This window comes from Pezoporus wallicus, unplaced genomic scaffold (genome assembly GCF_028554395.1).
Source record: "Pezoporus wallicus isolate ANWC-B61680 ecotype Strahan unplaced genomic scaffold, APGP_CSIRO_Pwel_v1 contig_2870, whole genome shotgun sequence".
Taxonomy (NCBI): Eukaryota; Metazoa; Chordata; class Aves; order Psittaciformes; family Psittacidae; genus Pezoporus; species Pezoporus wallicus.
In genome coordinates this window covers 432,885-455,605 of record NW_026636990.1, presented here as the reverse complement: position 1 = coordinate 455,605, position 22,721 = coordinate 432,885, and the positions used below count along the sequence as shown (strand labels likewise).

The 22,721-nt window shown below is 41.6% G+C and overlaps 1 protein-coding gene across 2 annotated transcripts in view; it reads left to right on the top strand.

The window, feature by feature from the left end:
* The first annotated feature begins 420 nt into the window (after positions 1-420).
* Positions 421-22,721, top strand: part of PLPP1 (phospholipid phosphatase 1) — a 59,264-nt gene continuing 36,963 nt past the window's right edge. The window contains exons 1-2 of one of the 2 annotated variants that reach the window (XM_057402644.1): positions 421-640; positions 17,878-18,032. In XM_057402644.1, the coding sequence (XP_057258627.1) occupies positions 583-640; positions 17,878-18,032 (213 nt within the window). In that variant the 5' untranslated portion in view covers positions 421-582. The remainder of the gene's footprint in view (positions 641-17,877; positions 18,033-22,721) is intronic. The other variant, XM_057402645.1, reaches the window with a different exon arrangement.

Below are 22,721 nucleotides of genomic sequence, written 5' to 3'. Positions count from 1 at the left end.
CAGGAGACGGGGTCTGACGGGCCAACCTCCTGCGCCGGGGCCCGCCCCGCCGGCGGACGGCGTCGTGCAGGCAGGTGGAGGCAGAGCGAAGGGACCGCTGCGGCGCTGCCCCGAGCGGCACCGGCACCGGGCCCTTCCCAGCAGCCACCGGCGACCGAAGGATCAGCATAGCCCCACCGCGCGGAGGGGGCGGCGCGGGGCGGGGCGAGGCATGAGGCCGGCCCCACAGCGATTGGTCGGGCCCGCCCGGCCCTTGGAACGCGGCCGGTAGAGGGGCGTCACAGTGGCGGGCAGGGATGGGCGGGATGAGGCACCGCCACCCCGCCCTTCAGACCCCCGCGCCTGCCCGCTCTCTTTAAAGCCCCCGTGGGCGCCGCGGCGGTAGTAGAAACGCACTGCGGGTTCCGGGATCGAGGAGTGCGGGAGCCTCTGGCTCGGAGCGCAGCGCAGCGCCTCTCCTGGCCGTGGCTGGGTCTCAGCCACTCCCTCCGTCCCGGCTCCGCGCCCGCCTCTGCGGCCGAGGCTGTCACCGCGCCGCGCGAGGAGGCGCCGCCGCCGCGCCGGGCGCCCGGCGCTGCCAGCATGTTTGACAGGACGCGGTTGCCCTTCGTGGCGCTGGACGTGATCTGCGTGGTGCTGGGTAGGTCGGCGGGACGCGGAGGGGTAATGAGGGGCGGCCTGGGTGCGGCGCTGCGCTCCCTCCCCGCACGACACCGGGCTAATCGCATGCTACCCCTCTCCCGCTCTCTTCCCCAGCGGCGCCAGGCACGATGCCCTTCCCTGTGCCTGCGTGCCTCTTCACCACTGCCTGCCGCCCCTCTGTATTCCGCACCTCCCTCCTTCCCCTTGCTGCCGCGGAGGCAGCAGCGCTGCTGCCCCTCTCCCAGAGGAATCTGGTCACTGCCGCCCCCCAGGGAAGTTGCAGAGGGGAGGGAGCTGCTGCCGCCTACCCACTGATACCTGGAGCTCCCTCTGATCTCTGTTGTCCTTACTGTGTCTTCCCTGACCCCTTCCGTAGGCTGTAAACCGGTGGTGGCAAATCCCGTGCTGTGAGGGAAAGTAGGTGACTGCAGGGTGCGTGTGTCAGCCCGGTGGTCGAGGGCTGCCCTACAGGGTCTAGCATCACGGGAAGCGCGCTTCTCCCGGTGACCCGCAGCGGCGGCGCGCTGCGGCTGGAAGGAGGAGGTGGTTCTCTTTGAGGCCTTAGTTGCTTGCGGTTCTGGTGATGCTCTAGGCTGAGGCTGAGAGTGAAGTGGGGGTGTGCAGCAGGACGTGATGTTGGTCTGCGCGCAGCGGTGAGGAGCATGAGCAGGGGCAGGAGAGGCGCCATGGTGATGGCCTTGTGCTGAGCACACCGCCGCAGGACGGCAGCGGCTTACCTTGGCTGCCCCAAGTAATGCATCGTGGTCTGTCAGTTTGCTTTAGCTCACTCCTTTTAGGTAATGACGCGCTGTAACGAGTAGTGATGTTTGTTGTCGATCAGTGGAGATAAAGTTTTATTCTCTAAGAGTTGTGAATCTTCTGGACCTCTGGCTATTGAGAGCCTGGAAAGTGTCTTCAGTATCTGTAGATGTACTTCTTGGTTAATCTTAGGAAGTGTTAGCTTTGGATATTTGCTTCCTAATCGAATGAGAATAGTACTTCAGTCATAAAGCTAAGCACTTTCTTGGCATTCACACTGGGTCGTGTTCAGTCAGACAGATGTCTCCAGCATCAGTAGGAGCATAGTGAGCAGCATTTTATCTTGATAGGTGCTTCAAAAAGCAATGGTACTTGTAGCTAAATGGCTTGAAAGAACAAAATTGCAGTGAATGATGCATTGCTCTGAAAAAATGTTATATGAGAGCGAGCCTCTGGGGAATCATAGTGGATCTACCTAGTCCAGTATGAGCAGTCTTTATTAAGATCAGAAGTTTTGCAAAGCTGTGCTATAGCAAGGCTTAAACTTCCACGCTGTCTTTGTGTCCAGTAAAGCAGTTTTGTCTGTACTGGTAATTGTCATTACCAAATCTTTAAGTAAAAGTTTTGCACTGTGCATATACTTCAGACTGTTTGAAGCATACAGGCATATCCTGACTAATCTTGAGTAATCAAGGAAAACAATATATTAAGTCTATAGGAGGCATATGACAGCAGGATTATTTAGCTAAAAAAATGAGTTTCCCCCTGCTCCTGCCCCAAGTTACCACCTGGAGATGTATTCTTGACCTTGCCCTGCAGTGTAATATCACTGTACATACCTTCCCCTGCCTCCATGTAGCACTTGGATCACAGATGCCCTAGTCTGATGCCTCAGTGTGCTGGAGGGTTGACAGACTTTTTATTTTCCTTGGGCCTGTTTACTTCCTCCTAGTAGGGAAAAAAAGAATACAGACAGTGCATAACATTGAAGTTTCTTGGCATCTGCAACTTTTGAACTCATCGAGTTACAGGTTTCAGTGAAACTTTAGCTGTGACAAAAAATATGCTAAATGTAGGAATGGCAAAGATAATGCCTAGAGCACCAGATTCCCTTCCCCCTCTCCCTGGCTCCCATGTGATTGAGGCAGGCCCATAGAAGAACATAGGTCTTAAGCCTGTGGGTCTAAAGCAGGAATCTGTTGTAATTTTTTTACTGTAAGAAGAATAGCTCCTGTTGATTGTGTGCTTCTATTCCAATTCTCACTTTCTCCTTGTCCTTCCTCCACCCTGTGCACTTTGGTGTCTGCTCAAGTGACCGAGGTAACTGCCCAGATAAAGTGACTTGCAGGTATTAATAACCTCATACTGGTATCTTCACTTAAAGAGACATGGAACCTCCAAGGAAAAACTTGTTTAAGTGAAAGTTTAAAACTGTGAAGGCCAGCTTCAGTTGAGGTGTGAACTCTCAATGTTGGTGTTGTAGCCTGTTCTAACACCAAAAAGGTTACCAGTCGCATAGTCATGATCCTCAGGGTAACTCTTATTGTCACTTGATACAGAGCTTGTGCTTTTTCTCCTGTTATCCCTTCCCCATAGTAAGTGAAGATAGGGAAGAAAAATTATTTTAATTGCCTTAGCAGTGTTGGCCAGGAAAAACCCTAAGGTTAGCACTTCAAGTTACAGTGACCTGCCTTATCCTAAATTCACTGCAGTGGAAGTGGATGACTCTGACTGTGTATGCCTGTGACTTACTCGCTCCTGTTTGAGTCAAACCATTCTTTGTGCAGGTTCAACTCTCCCAACACAAGTTTTCCAAAGGGAAGGAAAGGAGAAAGAGCTTTACTGTAACTACTGTTTTTCCTTCTTGTCAGACCTTTCATTAAACCCATTTAATTCACAAGTGCCCAAGATGGAGCAGAAGTAAGAGACCAAGAAAGAGCAGGCAGCACAGGAGGGAGCAACACCTCCCCTTTAAGCTGAAACTGAAACCTAAGGTTGCTCTTAATTGGCCTTAAGGACCACTCACCCACCTTTCTACCCTGTAAGAGAGTGATAGGATTTAGGGAAAGCAGTCTTTGGTGCCCTGAGAGTAAATAAAAACTCTCTCTCTTACTAGGATGAGAATTCCTTCTAAGTGATACTAGTGTTTCAGCATTAAACTAGTGTCATATTCTGTAAAATGAGAATCTAGAAGAAAAGCTGCAGATTTCTGCAGTAGCTGGCCAAAAATAGTGCGATGAAGCTGTATCTGCATTCTGTGAGTGCTGATCTGCAGTGCTGAGGGGGGGTGTGCTGCATGTCCGTATGCAGCTCTGCAGTGCAGGCAACAGCTCCCTTCCTCTCCGTGGGCTGGTAGACAGTGGTTGATTTCTTCCATTGCTGGAAAGCATGACTGGCCTGGGCTGCAGAGTTTTCTTCTCCTGCGTATTTTTTGTTACTTGCCTCTCTTTGGTTTTCTGATAGACATTTTGTGTAGATGGAATGGTATTTCTAGGCAACAACAGAACCATTTTTTCTCTGACACTAAGACTTGTTTCTTATGGTTTATTATACTTTTGATTTATCATGCAAAAGAGAACAGCTTATTCTAATAACTTAATTACTTAGCTTGTGAGTGATATCTTCATTAGGCTTTATATATATTCTCTGTCACTCTTTAACATGTCTATTGTTTGACTGCAAATCAGTCACCTTCATTAAGGCGGGTAAACAACACTTAAAGAAGTGGAAGAACTACTAAACACATTTACTTTTAGACCACACTCAAAGACCAAGTCAGATTAAAGTAGTTCTGCAGAGGTGACTGCAGCAATAAGGAGAACATTCTCTGTGACTTAAGACTCTAGGAGAACTCGCATCTGGTCTGTGCTTGTTACAGTTCATGTCTTAACTTCAGTGCAGGGATGCAGTAAAACAGAAACTGTTTCTTTAGTCCCTTGCCTAACTATACAATCACTGACAAGCTATTTTAAGTAATTAGGGAGTGCACTTGTCAATGTGTGATTGCTGGTGTAATGTAAGAATATGTACAACCAAAGACTAGAAAAATTGATGTCTTCTAAAGAATTCAGCTCTTCACTGTTCTGATCCACTCTTCTGCAATATGTTGGAAACAGTAAAGAAATGCTTAACTAGATTTACATCCATTTTATATCTAGTTATTTTTGGTGGGTAGATGTGTGGGGATTTTTTTTCCCTCTCCTCTCCATGTTCCACCCTATGCTGGCTCAAGAAGCCAGTTGAAAACTTCCCTACTGCCCAGCTGTTCTTTAACAGCGGGACTGTCTGCTCCTTGGGTGTTGAAGCACCTTGAGCTGCAAGCAGTACCTATGCAAAAAAGGAAGATGTTGGTAGGTAGCTGGTGGTATGGAAAGTGAGACTCTTGTCAGTCTTGTCTTTTTCATCATGAAACTGCTTCTGAGTAATGGAAGGAGAAGTTGTAGTCCTCCAAACAGAAGGAATATGTGATCTAAATCCAGAAGTACTAAATGCTTGTAACTTTTTTATGCTTACTATTTAAAGTATTCTGCATGGAGTGTTATGTTATACACATATGCTAACTGCAGATTCCTGTGTATAGGACAGGTGAGTTTGCTTTTGCAGTATGTGGTGTGGGAAGCTCAGGTGGCTGGACCACTGCACACCCTGTAAAATGTCTGCTGTGGGTGCCATTCTTCCCTTCTGGCAGTGTATACTCACTGAAGGCATCTGCCTCTATGACAATTAAGATGTTGCTGTTAGGCAGGGAAGGCCTCCCTGTATGTGGGTTAGTGCTTCCTGATTGTCCTAGTTCAAATAAAACCTCCTCCCTGACTGCTTGTGACTCACTGACATGTGTCGCCATCCTTATTTTCCATGTCATGTGGATGCTGAATCTTTTTTCCAGTGCTTAAATACGTTGTTAAGCTGTAACAGGTTTGTATGAAAGAGCAGCTTGTTTTCAAATGACACTGTCCAGCAGGTACCATGAGATGATAGTCGCAAAGTTGACTCTCAGTTCATTGGAAACATGATTGTCATCTAAACCAGGGAAAGTCTTCCCTTTCCTGCTGTGGTTTCTTAAACATACGAGACTGAGTACTTTGGTTGTGGCACTGTCCCTTGTTACTGTTCTGGCAACAGTCAGTTCTTATTTGCCCCCACATAAAGAAAAATGCTCTATCCGGAGACTTTCTCCATCTTGCTCGGAAGCCTACTGAAAAGCTGCAGGTTAGAACTTGGCTAGTGAACACTATTCGAAGTCAGCAATCTGATTCTTGCTCTGCCAGGTATTGCTCTTACAGTGTATCTTGTAGTCTAGCTAACTCTTGCCTCAGAGTTCTTGCCCTTCATTTTTATAGCAGTGGGTAAATCCTAATTCACCTTCCAGTGCCTTCCCAAATTACCTTTAATTTGGCACTATGCTCTTTCCTCTTGGCATAATACAAGAAGATGCTTGTGAGCAGTGAGGTTCCTTACCAGCTGCTTGAGTCCTGGTGGCCTGTTAACCTTAAACAGAAAGCTCTTGCAATGTGCTTATGTGAAGGTGGTGACCTTTGCTCAAAGGGAATGGAAGGGGCTTCTGACATTTTCAACAGAAAATAAAGTATCACACTACAGCTACATTATGAAATAGCTTGTCTCTCATAGTTAAAGAGGTCCTGCCTCAATTTTGTAGCTGCTTGGGTGCTTGTTGAGCCTGCGCTGAGCTGATTGAGTACACTGACCTGTTTTTAAGGAGTTGGATAGCGTGAACTCATACTGACTAAAAGCAGCTTGGTCTGAAAACCACACGAGAGCCCTGCTGGGAGGAGAAGTAGAGTTGACTACTGGTTGTGTCCTACTGCTGAATTTTATGCAGGAGCATTGTTGCACTGATCAGACACTGATGACAGGGTAAAGCTGTGATAGTCCTCTATCTGTGACTGTTGGAGCATCAGAAGTGGGTAGCATGAAGAGGTGGCTTAACTCTGGAAGGTATCCAATGATGGGAGATAGCTTGAGTTTTTGCAGCCTTCCAGATGACTTTATCCCCAGCAATGGATAATGCTCTTTTCAGAATGAGTTCAGGAGAGTTAAAACAAACTCACCTTGGAGGATGGGGAGGAGAAAAGAGAAAAGCAAGTGGGAAACAGAGTTACAGGGGACTTTATTGGCAAGTTATACAGCCCACAGAAGCAGGACCTTAAAATTAAGTTAGATTCTTTGGTGATGGGCTTGATTATTGCTGTATCTGCTCAGGAGTAGTGGTGCCAGGGATTGGTGCCTTTCCCTGTTCTGCAGTGGAAGGTACTCCTTAGGGTTTAATAAGGTAAAATGGTTGACTGAAGACAACTGAAAAATCCACAAACGCTAGATATGCAGGTAATAGATGACTAGCAAGTGACTAATCAGCCCAGTTTTAGGACATAAAAAAGAAAACCATTTAAGCTATCCAGAAGAAGCAAGATTTCCTTAAGATACTTTCTTAGACTGTAGGAACAGTTGAGTTGCGACCACATCAGGAAATACTGTTCAGTTCAGCTGCAGCAATATACCTCTCAGTCCACTTGTGAGTAGATCTACAAGCAATTTTCCATCCAGAATGGTGTAGTCCTGCATTTTGAAAACTGGAAGGAAACTGCTGCTTCTATTTAGAGTCTTTTGCTCATCTCTTATCAGCTGCTAATGAGTTGACCCACTTTCTGGAAAGAGCTTTCCAAGTTATGAGACTTATTTTGAAGGCATGGAACTGAAAGCTCTCTGATAAACTTGCATTGTGTCTTTGAAAGTACTTTTCCCAGATTCTCTGGTACAAGAATGTGTCTAGCACAGCCAGGTTCCACTTTTAAAATCAAGACTGCTTGTTCATATAGAAATGAAAAATAGACCCAAATAAGGTTTTTAGCAGAATATGATACAGGAAAATAATGTTCAAATTGTTTGGTGCTCTTATCAAATACTCTGTTACCCCATTGAGTTACAGAATTTGAAATGATCAGTACAAGAGGCATTATTAGGCTGGTCTTGCTATGTTACAGACTTCACTGACTCATCTTTAAAAGACTGTAACCAAGGAGCAGTCTGACTCAGAAGTGTGTTAAGGTTTTATTTGTATTGTACTTCAACAGCTTTATTTGTATTGTATTTCAACATTTTTATTTATGCATCTTTACTTGTAGTTTAATGGTTTTATTTGTATTGTACTTAAGCACGGTTTTGGCATCCGTGTTCATGTGACACGTTGCTATCTGGCAACAGGAAAATAAAACTTTTTATTTTAAATTATAAAAGGCAAGTATGTCAGGTCAGGGCAGCTGTCTTGGGATGGCTGTAAATCGTGATTCTATTATATGGAACTGAAGGTAAGCAGGAGCCATATGAATACATCCTTGTTTCTCTGATGCTTCTTATGAAACAGTGAATATTGCTAGGATTAGCCTAGATTTTAGTGTCTCCTCCTCCCCTTCATCTGTTACTGCTAATTGTGCAGCTTTCGGAGAGACCACATGAGGGTTACTTGATCTCATAAAGTGGTTTTGAGCAGGTAGCTAGCCATCCCTGGTTTAGAAGAAGGGTTACACGTTTTTGTAACAAGATGCCTTTCCTAGGCAAGGAGGAAGCTGTACCAAACAGGAGTTTTGCTCATTTTTTGACTTAGGTTTAGAAGGGATTACGTATTGAATTTCAGCACCTTGGGTAACTTCACCCCTCTTGGAATAATTTTTCTCCTCAAACTAAGTTCAGTGCATTTTTGTCCCTTTAACTTTGTTCTGTTATTGCAGATCTGCAGATTACTGTAAACCTGTTCTGACCATGTCACTGAAACTTAACAGTAGGTGCAGTATTCTCTGAAACTGGAGTATTGGAATGATAAGGAACATACACGTATCTAAGCTTATATTCCTTATTTTAAGGTTTCTGAAGGGCAGTGGATTATCCTCGCCTTAAGCTGAAGAGGCTGGTTTGAAAGCTAGTGGTGGAGAGACTCGAGAGAATAAATTTCTAGTTATAATGATGGAACCTTCTGATGTGCAGCAAGCTAATGGGGAGCATATGTGGCCCTTAAGGAGCCAAGAGGGTGTTTAATGCTGAGATACAGAAGGGAGGCAGTGAGATCAAGCCTTGCAAATAGCTCTATCCAGTCAGGAACTGTACCCTGTTAAATTCCAAAAATCATCATCTTGATCAGTATCTCATTTTCGTGATGTTTCTTATGAGTTCGGTAGCTTTTTGCTGGCTGAAGGAAACTTAGATTTTCTTTTTTTAACTTTTTAAACTGTTTTTAACTGTTTTGATATGTGAGCCTATACTACAGTACTAGTATTCACTTAAAATACTCCAAACAAGTATGGTAGCTGGGTCTAATGCTAATGCAGATGATGGGAATGGAAGCAAGATCACTATTCCCGTTGCAGACAGCCTCTTGTTACTATTCCCATATCTTCCTGAATCTTAAGACTCCTATCCTCAAGACAGGAAATGAAATCTCTAATTCATATATAGAAACTTGGATCACAAATCTAATACTGTTAATTTCTACTGAAACTGGAAAATGACACCTGCTCTTATTATGTGAGTACTGGAAGCCTTTTTATACTGCAGTATTATTAATTTTACTCAAGTATTAAGAGCAGTGTTGTATAAATATTTTTTACAAATTCTGGTTAAATTAACTTCTCAGAAAGTCTTCTGAATTGGTGCCAAATGATTGCTCTGATAGCTCTAAAATATATAGGGTATTCTAATTTTTTCTTTTAAAATTCTATATCGATCTAGCTTAATACAGAGCTTATGTTTTCAAAATATACTGTTAGACACTACAAACTTCAGTATACAGTGAAAAATAGTGTAAAAATACTCAAACATGGTGGCATGCAGCAATATATACAGTATGTACAATATGTACATTCACATTCTGGTGAATGACAAGGTAGACAATCTTATGGAAATTCTGAGTCCCTTTGTAACACTACCATTGTAATACCTGGCTTTGTTAAAGACTGTTTGCATAAAATATTATTATGCTTGTAAGGCTCGCTGGAAAAAGCATTTGCACTCCTAATGACTAATTGCCCATTACCTTTCTAGAGGCTGAGAGGTATTTCAGGTTAGGGTGTGTAGCTATATGTGAAATGCTCTGAAAGCCTCTTGCTGTGCTCTTCCGCAAAACAAAGATTAAAATGGAAAAATAATTAAAACTTCTGGAGTTTAAAAGAAGAGCACTAGTCTTAAATGCCATTTGGAGTTGGTGTCACCTGCAGTAAAAAAAATAGAAATAAAATAAATCCCTCCCTGTCATGCCAGCAGCTGACCGTGATCAGTTTATTTTGCTGTATAGTTCTCCATGCCTGTAAGCCCAGTGCTTTAGTTTGATTGTTTGTAGATCATCTTGGTCTTTGGGGGCGTGTACATGGTTTTGTATCTGTGGGCTTTTTAATTCTCTAGACAATACAGTCAAAGCTTTTATCGGTGACTGTAGTACTGAGCACATAATGTGAGCAGTGATTAAATATTTAATTTTCCCTCACCAGGAAGGGTTACAGTAGAAGTCAGTCTCACTTGCTCTGGCTTCAGCCAGTTGGACTCTTACCCGTGCCATGATCCGCATTGCTCTCCCTTTCCACCCTCCTGTCTTCCTAGTGGCTTTCACCTATTAGTTTGTGGATCTTAAATCCTTGTCAGGTCTGTCAGCAATGAGGGCAGCTGGCCCCTGTCTCAATGTGTGGACTGGTGATGAGTTCCAGGAGCTTGTGGATGGGCTGGTCTAACTTGAGCCTTCTCAGTCCCCTGAGCACAGCAGAGTCCAGGGCACAGCCTTTGCTTGTGACCTGTCACTGGCTTGATTAAGCCATATACTGTAATCTGTGTAATAGAGCAGGCTAGGATATATTGCTGACTTGCCTCTCTGAGTTTTTTATTCTGTATTTGTATTTCTGTACTTGCTCACAGGAGAGACAACTGCATGGTTTTTAGATTAACAGGTATTTAGTGCTTCTAAATGCCTTTTTTTTTTTTTTTTTGTTTAAATATAGATACGAAAGAGAATACACTTCTAGGAATATTTTTAAACAAGTGTTGTGACCTGTTCTAATGGATTGGTAATGTAGGTAACTGAACTAGTGCTCCCATGTAGTACTAAACTGTTGAATATGGAGGAGCTAGAATACAAGGGGTGAGGGGTATCAGGGGAGAGCCAAAGCAGCCATGGGCTCTGAGGGGTGGCCATGATGGTAGGGGTAGCACCTATACCGTGTGGGGCCACTATGAGGGGGCGCATGAGGTGTGGCTGTGACTGGAGATCATGAGGGGCAGCCATGAAGGGAGATCATTTTGCCTTTAGTGACATGGTTTAGTGGTGGGCTTGACAGTCCTTAGGTAATGGTTGGGCTCGATGATTTTAAAGGTCTTTTCCAACCTAGTTTGTTCTATGATCCTATGATGTCGTTCTGTATTAGTAAGTGACTGGACTAAAAATTGCACTCTTCAGTGCTAGCACTGGTCCAGCTCAGAGGAAGGTTTCCTTTGCTTCCTGCCTCTGCCACCTTTACCTTGGCTCAACCAAAAGTGTAAGGCATGATGAGGGAGTTGTTTAGTGAGGTGTCCTCAGCCCACAGTGCAGACCAGGCTTCTTGCTAGCCAAATCATTGATCAGAAAACAAAAAGTAAGTAGTGTGCAGTTACAAGTAGAATAGTAACAGATTAGAATGTAGTTCATGCCATTAAATACATATATCCTGTTTACTGATGCCTAGCACAGCGTCTGGTGTTACTAGAACAATCAGTGTGCTGATATTAGAAATACTTTGCATTCCTTGGGGTAGAAAAGTAAGATAAAGTTCTTTTAAAAGTGGCTGTGAGGTGAACTGTGGGCTATCAGCTCATCTTACCTATTGAAAATATATGGTGTATATATTGTATGTTCCTCACTCCTAGGTGTCAAAAGTCTAAATACTTTTTTTTTTTAAATCTCTTCTTCCTCTTTGTAGCTTTCTGGATTTCTAGAACTTTGTGTCTAAGGGCCGTTGATTCCTTCTCTTGACTGCTTGTGGGGAAAAAAAAGAAATTTGGCACATCTGCTTTTTACAAAGAGCAATCTTATCTACAGATGCTCCCAAAGTCTCTCCAGCAGCATGAGGGTGACCTTTCCCAGTTTCTTTACATCTCTCGCTTGCTTCCTTACCTCAGACTGTACGTTGCAAAATGAGCAGCAAAACAAACATGGTTGTCTTGGCTGAAAACAAAACAAAAATACATCTGTAAGACTGGGGGAATTTAAATTCTCTGTTGCCCTCAGTGGTAGTTGCCAGCTGTATAGGTTCAGCTCAGAATGATAGCATTTGTCTCTGTGTGGGGTTATTTACAGCAGCATCTCTCTAGTAAGAATGTATGCTATGAAAAGCAACTTTTCCTTGGATGAGCAGCCTTAACTGGATAGTTGTTCTGTTTTGAGGCTGTCATTTGTGGTGTCCTATGGGGATTATTTCTCTAATATAGCCAGAATTCCTACTTTTCAGGATAAATGTACAGAAACATAAGTCTTACCAGTCTTATGTTAAATTAGTGTTTCTTACTCTAGCACTTACTTGCGAGTTCACTACAGCATAAGGAGAAAACTGGTTAATAATCAAGCTAGAATATTCTCATTTGCTATAGACTGCCTTACGAGTCATTGCTTTTCTCCTAGTTCTAAATATTCATTTGTTTAAATGAGAAGGCCTTCCTGATTGAAGACTAGGTAGAAGCCTTGTGTGTCTCGGGGAACTTGAAACACCAATTCAGCACTAGTTTTTAAGATTGCACAGAGCCTGAAGCTAAGATTTTGTTGCTTCCACAGATAAGGAGGGCATCTGGGTTAATTAAAGGATGTTGACATAGAATACAGTACATTCCTTTGAACTGCTTAAAACTGTGGAGGGGAAAGCAGCACTGACCAGGAAAAAATGTGGCAAGGTGTTTAAACTGATCTGAGACTACGGCTAGTCTGTCCTTGCTCTCCCTTCTTCCACATCATTGGCTACATGTTCCTTTTCTGTCCCTTTCACCAACAGTCAGCACACTTACCCAAATGAGCAAGTGCTCATGAAAAACTGTGTTGTGTGGGCACAGGATCTTTCTTTGGACAGGATGGTGTGAAAACCTAGTGCCCCTTGCAGGGAAGGGGATACCAGTAGAAGGCCAGAGGTGAGAAGAGAGCTTGTCTTGAGTTGCTCTTGAGAATATAGCCAGGTTTTGTGACTACCACACTTGGTTCTGCGCCAGATTGTACACTATACCTGATATGGCCAGAAACTTCAAGAGTCCCTTACCTGTCAAATATAAAACTTAGAGACCTATCTAAAACTGTGTCCACAGACTTGATTAGGAAAACGTTCCTAAATTTTCAGTAGAACGCAGTATTTTCAGACCCTGAGGCTACCTCATGTTGAAGTGTATTCTCCGCTGGTCTTAAATATTTATGGCAACTGCTGGTTGTGTTTAAAAATAAATTCAGCTATAAATGATGCTGGGGTTTTGTTGTTTTGTTTTTTTTTTTTTTTTTTTCCTGTTTAGGGAAATATATCCCCAAAATATTCTGTGCAGCTCGCTGGCCAAGCCAAATGGACATCTTGGTATCAGAATCCAATTCCTTATGCCTCTAAATTTAAGCACCTAACTCTAAAGCTACAGATTTGATAAATGCAACAAATTAAAAGAATAAGGCAGTGTTAGACACATTGGGAAGAGTTCATAGTTTGGTATCCAGCGCTTCATTTGTACAAGAAAATTATGTAACTTTAATGACTTTTCTTTGATTGCATCTTAAAACTATTTAAAATATAACATATTAAAAAAAAACACCCTCTAAAATAAAGGTATTTTTTTTTTTTCCATTAAACTGTTGTCTTTTTTAAAATGAGACTTCACACCCACCCCACCCCTCTTCCCTTGGGTATTGTTTTTCTTGACATTCCCTTTGTGTGGGTGGAGAGCCATTCTCACAGCAACTTCCTCCCTGGTCTCTGAGCCTGGACTTCCCTCCCTTCCTTACAGGCTTTTGGGTTGTGCTGTGTCACATCCAGCCAGATGTGATTAAATGAGTTCCCTGAAGTATTGATATTACCATGAGGTATCCATAGGTTTTCAATGGAAACCACACTGCAACTGGCTTGAACCTAAAGATTAGTGCTGGAAACTCTTTGTGAATTCAGCATAGCCCCATTTAGGTATTTCAGCTAGTTTAACTTAATTCTGTTCAAATGTGTGTCGTCTTTTTCTTATAGCCAAAAACTTCCTGCTGTTTCTTCTATGCAAACACTGTTCAGTAATTCAAGTATCTGTCTTGCCTCTCTCCTCTCCCTGTCCATCCTGTGCACGTTTATTCTTGTTAGTATATATGAAGACTTTTCACCTTCTTTACATAGGTAAAGGCTTCAAATCTCCAGAGTCTTTTTTCCTATTCAATTTTGTTACTAGTGCTGTAGCTTTCAGGGTTAGCCAGGATCTGTTTGCATGAGCATTACAGAAGTGTCTCTTGGATAGGCCAGTTTCAGAGCACTTAAGTGATCAGGTTATTTTCTCTGTATATTTAAAGGGGAGAGAAACCAGATCAGAGGAGTGCCATCTGTTTCTTGCTGCCATCTTGGAAAACAGCCCAGGTCACTAGTTTATGATGAGATCAACTAGACAGCTTTTAACAGAATATAGACAACGCTAATTCTGAGTCCAGAGCATGGGGCACTTCAAGGAAAACATTTTCTTAGAGCTGAAGTTCATGCTTTAGAGGATATGAAAAACAAGTGATGCATTCCAGTCCTTGAAGGTATAAAGTTACCTGGACGAGAAGAGCACTCTCGGAGATTACTGCTGGTGCTGGCGAGGTAAAAATGAAGAGGAGGTGCATCTTGAAGAGGACAAGGCATGAAAGTTGATCTACAAGATTGCCTTTTAGCCCGTAATCTTTCAGTAGATCTTGGTCAGCCTTTCCTCCAGTTTGTAGAAGTTAATGAAACGGAATATGCATGCATTCTTTAGAGGTTCACTGTAGAGTCTGCCTGCTTAAAGGTCATGGAGATGCTTGGCACCTGTGATGGCAATACTGGCTGGTTACGGACATTAGTGTATTTTATTTGATTTTTTTTCCCCTGTTATGGTGAAATCTTCAGCACCTTTCGATTACAATGTACTAAGTGTTGTCTTCTCTCCCTGTAAACTAAGCAGTAGTAAAAATGCTAGTAGTTGTTTAGGGTAGGTTAACTGTCAACTAAACGCCATTTTGGTCTTTTACTTCAGTGCTGGAAAGCAGTGCATTGTTTAGATTGCACTGGGAGTTCTAACAGTAATGTAAAAAAATGGAAATGGGCAGTGAGTGTAAGATGTGTAGTCACCTTCTAATTTCTTGTATTATTTTTCTGTGAACTATAAAATGAATTTTGCATTCACTTCAGTGAAGCTGTCCTCTGTGCTGCTTTTCCTCTTCCCCCTTCCCCTGTCTAAACCTGGTTGCAGAGCGAGTCTCTCCTGCTTGCAGTTACACAACAACAAAAAAAAAAACACCTGTTTTTTTTTTTTTGCTAGTAGGTTTAAAACACTCACTGTTCTTTTTCATGTACACTCATGTAATAGCTCTCTTCCTGTCCCTAAAGAAATCTTCCTTGAAAATAAAAACCAAATGCATGACCCATGACCTGTGAGACCAGCAGGTGGAGGGAGGTGATTCTTTCCCTCTATCTGCTCTTGTGACCCCTCACCTGCAGCACTATGTTCAGCTCTGGGTTTGCCAACATAAGGATGTGGACCTGCTTGAGCAAGTCCAGAGGAGGCCACGAAGATGATCAGAAGGCTGGAGCACCTCTCCTATGGAGACAGGCTGAGAGAGCTGGGCTTGTTCAGCCTAGAGAAGAGGGCTCCAGGGAGATCCTACATCAGTCTTCCAAAAGAAATCTGGAGAGGGGCTTTTTACAAGGACATGTAGTGACAAGACAAGGGGGAATGGCTTTAAATGGAAAGAGGGTAAATTTAGATTAGATATTGGGAAGAATTCTTCCCTGTGAGGGTGGTGAAGTGCTGGCCCAGGTTGCCCAGAGAAGCTGTGGCTGCCTCATCCCTGGCAGTGTTCAAGGCCAGGTTGAATGGGGCTTTGAGCAACCTAGTCTAGCAGAAGGTGTCCCTGCCCATGGCAAGGGGTTGAAACAGATGAGCTTTAAGGTCCCCTCCAGTCCAAACAGTTGTATATTTCAGCTGCTGGTGAAAATGAAATATCCCATGCTAATGAAATTAAGCCCAGAAACAAAACCAAGCAAATCACCTCAAAATCTTTTTGTGAAAACTGAGCAATATTGATTAGAAAATAAAAGGTTGATCTGGAAAGCTGAAAATGTAATTAAATGAAACAGCAAGATGCTTGGTATTGAGTTTTAGTGAGCTTGGTATTGAGCTTTTCTGGGAATACAGGTATTTATGTCTGTTAAGTAGTCAACTTCTGCAAAACACAAGCTACTGCTTAAATTAACCACAAGGATGTAATATTTCCGCAAGTGAAAATCTGGTGACCTGTTTGAGAAGATAGGATTCTATTAAATAAGTAATGGCTTTGCCACTCCATCATCCTAACACTGGGTATGCAATAGAACAAAAACGGGAAACATGGGCTCTGACTTGTTAGTGGCATCTTGCCATGTCCTTGAGTGGAGCTAAAAATTGGCTCCAGACATGTGTCCTTTGATCTGACTGAACTTTCAAAGTTCTTTGGTGTGGCCCCTTTCATATGTGAAGGGCTGCAGTTCTGTTTTGGCTGTTTCTGCCATCTGCATTCTGTCAAGTTCTATCTTTTTTCTCAGTCATTAAAGCAGAGGAAGGAGAGCAATCTTTGAGATCCAGTTGATTTGAAGGTGGCATCCTACTTCATGAAAAGCTTTGTGCTTAAATTTGAACAAGCTTAACGCTGTTTGTGTTCTTGTTCTGTTTTTTCTCTACAGGATGGTAAGCATCTGCTGAAGTGCTGTGCTGCATCAGCATCCCCAGTTGTTAAGGCTAAGTGTGGACAGTCCTTAGGAGTTCACATGCTTTGTGGAAAAATTTCATCTTTGCTCCATAGGAGGCTGTAAATTCCAGCCAGACTGCCTTCTATGACCATAGCGATTTTCTTGGAAGAGGGACTAGGAGCTGGGGTGTTACCAAACTCATACACGGTTTCAGTATGCACTTCATGAGCTTTTGCACTGCAAATAGCAGCCCAGAGAGGAGGCCAGGATTTATCCCTTTGTTCCTACAGTTTCACCCTTGATGTCTTCTCTTCTAATGGATACAAGAGTAAACTATTTAATACCCTTTTAAGTGACTTACCTGATAGTTGTCTTAACAAGTTCACCAGAGATCAAAGCAATCTCTCTTGTGTGAACTTCCTTGAAATATTTGTTTTGTTTTCAGTACAGCAGCTTGTATCATGAGTAGTCTTTTCTGCTTCACTAATTGTACTTACCATCTAACCTGCATATAGAGTGCCTATGTGTGGAATTGTATATGGCATGGATGTTGGGGAAAAAAGTTTTGTTTGCCCTTTTTTACTTGGTTTTAGACCAAAATACAGTATTGCCTTACTTATCCATTGCCTAGCTATTGATCTATTCATGCTCAAGGGACCAAATGATAAAACTTGCGTTTCCTGGGGTCATTGCTTCTGCAAATGTCTATTCCCTAGCTGATTCTTATTGTCAGAAATAAGTCAGACCTGAATGTGGTTGTTGGAGGTCTTGATGGCTTTGTTGTTGTGATTACCGGTATAGTGAAGTGAATTTGTAAGAGAGGGAATGGGTAATATGTCACAAAGTCTTAAGTTCAGAGAGCTGTCGTTTGCATTTGTACTCAAATCTCAGTTTCCATGTTAATAACTTGGTGATTTTCACTCAGACACTTTCCAAAGTTTTCAAAAGCTGTATAAATGCAACCCTTAAAGTCTTAATCTTGTTACTTTGAGATGCAGTCCTTTTAAAGTGTCCATGTTTTCCACAGGTGTCTCTGTAGTTCTCTTGTTCCCCTTACCTGCATGAAACCTAATTGCATGAAATCTCTTCCGTAACTACAGCAAAATCTGTATTTTCACGGTGGCCTCTGTAAACACCAGCCTGGTTATAGTGTGTAGAACAAGCCTGGCAATTAAGACACAAGGTCATGTTGTCTGTCAATGGCAAAGGGAAGGGCACAAAAGGCAGCCTGCCCTCAGCTATTCAGTCATGTAGGTAGCAGATGCTTTTCTTAAGCATAATATTGGTTCAGTGTGTGGCAACTCACCTTGCTCACCTTGAACTCTACACTCTGATAACTTCTGTATCTGGTGGGCAGCCTCAGTCCTTCTAGGAGAGATAAATCTCTGTAAACAGGATTTGGTAAGTGTGTGCATTGCATGATACTGAGGAAATCTAATTTTTGCATGTTTGGTAGCTTCCTCCATGCATGTTTAAAAATTGTTGGTTTTGTTTTTTTTTTTTTTAACCACGTGTATTTCTTGTTTTTGTTTTTTTGTTTTCCTTCCCCCAACAGCTGGCTTGCCCCTTGGTGTTCTAAACTTGGCCAAAATAAAACCGTATCAAAGAGGCTTTTTCTGTAATGATGACAGCATCAAGTATCCGTTCCATGACAGTACCATCACATCCACTGTCCTCTACACAGTGGGGTTCACCCTGCCCATTTTCTCTGTAAGTAGCTAATATATAGGTAGCTTTTGGTGATGGGAATAAAATGTATGCCTTCCAAGAATTCACCACTGTGACTATAAGTTGAAGACATTCTATAGAGGCTAAATTTTATATATGTTTAGTGATTCGCATGTGAAAGGTGCCACTGCTACTTTCTGTTTTCACAGAAAATCTGAAATGAATCTCCAACTGCTAGTATCGCTAATAACATTTGTTTTACAAGAAGGAAAAATACAGATGAGGATTTGAACTTTATTAGATAGTCTAAGCTTTTATCGTTGGAGAAAAAAAATAGTACAGGCTTCTAAAATGCTGTGGAATAAGTACATCCCATGTTCAGCACAGGTTAGTCTGAGAACTTAAACACTTGTGATGTTTAAATCTTCCACTGTAGTGGAACACACAGAACTAGTGGCTGTTGTCTCTGTCTCCACATATTTTCTACAGAAATAAGTCTTAATAAGACTGAGTGGGTTTTTTGTTTTTTGGTTTTTTTTTTTATGACTCTTTAAACCCTTCAAACTGAGAGAGGCTGAAAATCCAGTTGCTTCTAGAAAAGAGACTGTGTTTTCAAGATCACATGATTTTTACAAAGAACAACTTCTCAGTTTTTTTCTAACAATATTTTTAGCCTGACTGTATTCCAGTTTTTAGTAAGGTTTGAGCAGGTATAGGGAAACCAAAATTCAACTGTTCAAAATAGCCTTGAACTTTAAACTAGATCTTGTTTCTGCCTGCAGTGGTTGACCAAACTGTACTGGGAGATGGTCATGATCTCTAGGTTTCTAGTAAATGTTTATGCTAAATTAATCAGTAAGAAACATACATGAAATTGGATTAAGGATGGAAGTAGTAATTTAAAAAAGAGGAAACAGAAATCTGTGGAACCTTTACATGTATTACTCATTTTCCCCTTAAATGCTTATTTATTGAAGCTTGTATTAGTCCTGTGCAGTAAATATAAGGTAGATGTAACAGTCTATATTTAATGTTATCTATAATATCATAGTTTTTCTGTTAAGGAAAATAGTCTGACTTTTTTAACATGTACTGACATAAATCTTAAGCACAACTTCAAGAAAGTATCTTTTGCAGTAGGATGCATGTGTACCTTAATTGATACATGCACAGGTGAACTAGCAATTACAGCTCTGCAATTTTGTACTTCTAAAGAGGCATTTCAGTTTTAGTTGCATAATCTGTTTTCTCTTCCTTTTTTAAATATGAAGAAGTTGGGAGTGCGTTCTTTTTTTTTTTTTCTTTTTGGCTTTAAAGCAGTGGAGAAACGTCTGACTTACAGCTAATTTACCATACCTTCCAGAGTCAATATCCTCAGCAGGGACACAGATGGCTCATAAAAACTTCTTGGGCAGTAACACTAATTATCCCACATCTATTAAAAAATATTATCCTGACATGACACTTTTCTGAAAGGAACAGACTTTTCAATGAATGAATTGATGGTGAAAATTTGGTGTAAGAGTTGATAACTTGCACTTCATGCAAACTTTTCTTCCCTAATCAAAAACTACTTTGAACAGGATACTTGTTCTAAAGTACTTGTACCTCAGCTTTATATCACATCACAAAATAGAAAGAACAACTCATGGTGCAAAGCTAAGGGAAGCAAAAGGAATCATATCAGCAACTTGGAGGGGAAAAAAGTGAATGGCTAATTTAATAGAGTGGTTATAGCCCTTCACCTTAGCATTCAACAATATGCAGGTATTGCTGATCCAGTTAGTTAGTCCTTAGCCCCTAAGCCTTAGAAGGTATAAGCAGAAATGCTTGAAATAATATTATGTGTATGCCCCTTGCTGCGCTAACAGCTTGTTTTCAGAAGGCAGTAAGAAATGGCCTGAATGTCTTGCTGTATAATAATAGAAGGTCTTACCTGGCTCAGTTGTTGAGGTAGGCCCATAGTGGAATATAAAACTACTTCAAAGGGAAGAAAAAAAGAAACAATAAAGCAACCCAAAGCAAAACCAAACATCAAAACCTGCAGTAATGAGTAAAGCATAGATATTTAATTGTTAAGAAATTGTGTTGTGCATAAAAGAAACTAGGCTGACTGTCTTAAGAACATTTTATGAAGATTTACAAGATATATTAGTCTCGAGGATCTTCTTAAAAATAAAAGAATGTTCTTAGAATTGACAGTTCCATTTATAGGTCTGAACTCTTTCTGTTCCCATTGCCACCTTTTATCAGGAAATAAAATGTCTGTGTAAAAAACCTCATGTTTATTCTTTTCCAAGTACCATTTCATACTGGCACTTCATACTTTCCAATTTTTCGATTTGTTTTCTGTGTCTGGGTAAGAAGCACAATTTTTGTACTGGAATTTTTTGAGACTTGGGGTCAAACAAGTCTTGTTAGTGCTCTGGAAAAATGAATCTCTTTAGATGTCTAGGCTAGGCTAGTGTCCGGAGAAGCATATGTCCATGATGACTGACCTTTCAAGAATCCCAGAAGATCTTTCCAATAATTCAGCATTTCCAGATCTTTTTTTAGAGATGTTTAGAAAGTAATTTTGAATAATCTAAAAGCTGTAACTAGTTAGGGGCAGTATATGTACATTGTAACTCTATGGATATTTTTAAATAACCTCTTAGAAGATGTACTTGGTCTGGCATTTCTGGTCTTTACCTGTCTGCATAAGATTAGCTCTTCCAATTGTAAATGACAAATTAATGTCAGTGTCTTCCTGTTACGATGAGGTCCAAGTGTACCTATTTGCATGTGTTCTATTCAGCTGGTCTTTTCTGGTGACTTCACCTCCAAATCAGTTTTCCTCGGTCATCTTCTTACAATCAGTGCCTTCACTGATGCTCATACAGCTTCTGTTAGATTTAAGGGTAGGTGTGGCTGGGAGAAGAAGCACAGAACAAAGGAGGCCTCTTTGAAACATCCTTCTCACCAAAGGAGCAGAAGAACTGAGCAACTCAGGAGTTGCTGACTTTCATCTGCTCCCTGTTTTAGGCTCTGAGCAGTCTTTTTTTTTTTTTGTAGTTCCCTGCCAAAGCTTCTCCTGGCTGCCCTTTTCAGGGGCTGAAGAGATGCAGCCCACTGGTGAGCTTCTGTATGACGAACTGATTTGCGAGGGGATGAGTTCAGTTCTTCTAACTTGTCTGAAGTGCTGCACTGAGTTTCTGAGAAACAAAGTGGTTTGCCAAAACTGTTACTACTAAAACAGGCAGTGTAATCCCTTATCAGGTTATGTTCCTTATAGGGGAAGTGTTCAGTAGTAAACAGACTTTTAAGTAAGTCACTTCTCTGGGATGAGCTCTGCTATTTGGCACTTACGTGACTGAAGGGAATGTTATGGGCCTGTAGAAGTCTTAGTTTCTCCACCTTTAACGCGTCCAGAAGATATGTAGCTGGTCAGGTAATGTTGTCTTCTACCTCAAAGAACAAAACCAAAACATTCTTAGTTTGGTTTTGCGAACACTTCAGTATCATAATGATTTCTCCAAAGGGTACTATGTAGTTTTTGCTCCTGTGCCAGCTTTAACGTATTAGGCATTAGGCTTAATGTTTTCACAGATGTCTACTTCCACCATGTGTATCAATGATCAGACTGTAATTTTTCCTTGCTACAGATTAGCACAGTTGTACTTTAGAGGCAATTACTGATTCTGGCAAAAGAAACTAATCTTTTATGCTCTGTTTGTAAAAGGGATAAATTTTGCATGGAAACTTACTGAAAGCACCTATTTAATTAACAACATAAACACTTACCAGGCTAGTTCATATGTTTCTTGAGGGACAAGTTTAGCTACTGTGGCAGAGACTGATAAAGTAGGGGACTGTAAGAAAACATATTCAAAGACTGTGCGAGTGGCAGATGTGCACTTTGTTTGCAGCAGTGTCAAAGCTTTATGGCCCACTGATGGCTTTGCAGTTAATTGAAATTAATCCTGCTGTTTGACACTAGAGTGAACTTTAACTTTCAGGTTATGTATTAATAATTTTGTAATGCTCCGAACAAGATGTTGCCTCTTACCTGGTAAACTTTTAGAAAGGAGTAATGTTTTATCTTCATGGGGGTTTTCATATGTTTTAATTTCATGGTACTGGAAATCTTTTGTGGCAATGCTGTTGAACTTCATAATCCGGCATGAGTTTTGCTGGATACTGACTGTTCATTTGGTAATCCTACAGATCTGTATCACCTCTGAACTTGATCTTACCCTGAAAAATAAACTGCTAATTTGTGTTAGTTCAAACTCTGTTTAAAGCCAACATAGTAATAACAACGCGTTTATGCTATGTGAAGAGTTAATGTGCAAAGTGATGCGTTCTGGTCAAATTGATCAGTAATTCCTTTGTACAGTCAGTGCTGTGGGGGACAGAGGCTGAAAAAGGGCAGTTGGCTCCATCCAGCTTTGGCCCCACTTTTGCCCCATCCATGGTGAGGGTGTTCTGGTATGCTCAGTTTGGATCTGAGGAGCACCACTTATAGTTTGGAATGTGTACAGATCACTTCTCCAGTGATTTCCAGTTCATTTCAAATAAATCACTTGCAGGGAGTTGCTAAGTCTATGGACTTGATGCTGTACTTTTCTCAATCCTTCAGGTATCTTCAGGAGGATGGCATACTCAGGCTAAAGGTAGAATTAAAGAAAACAAATAAAAGAAAACCCCAGTATTCGGATCTGTACATTCAAATGATTACTTCACCAAAAT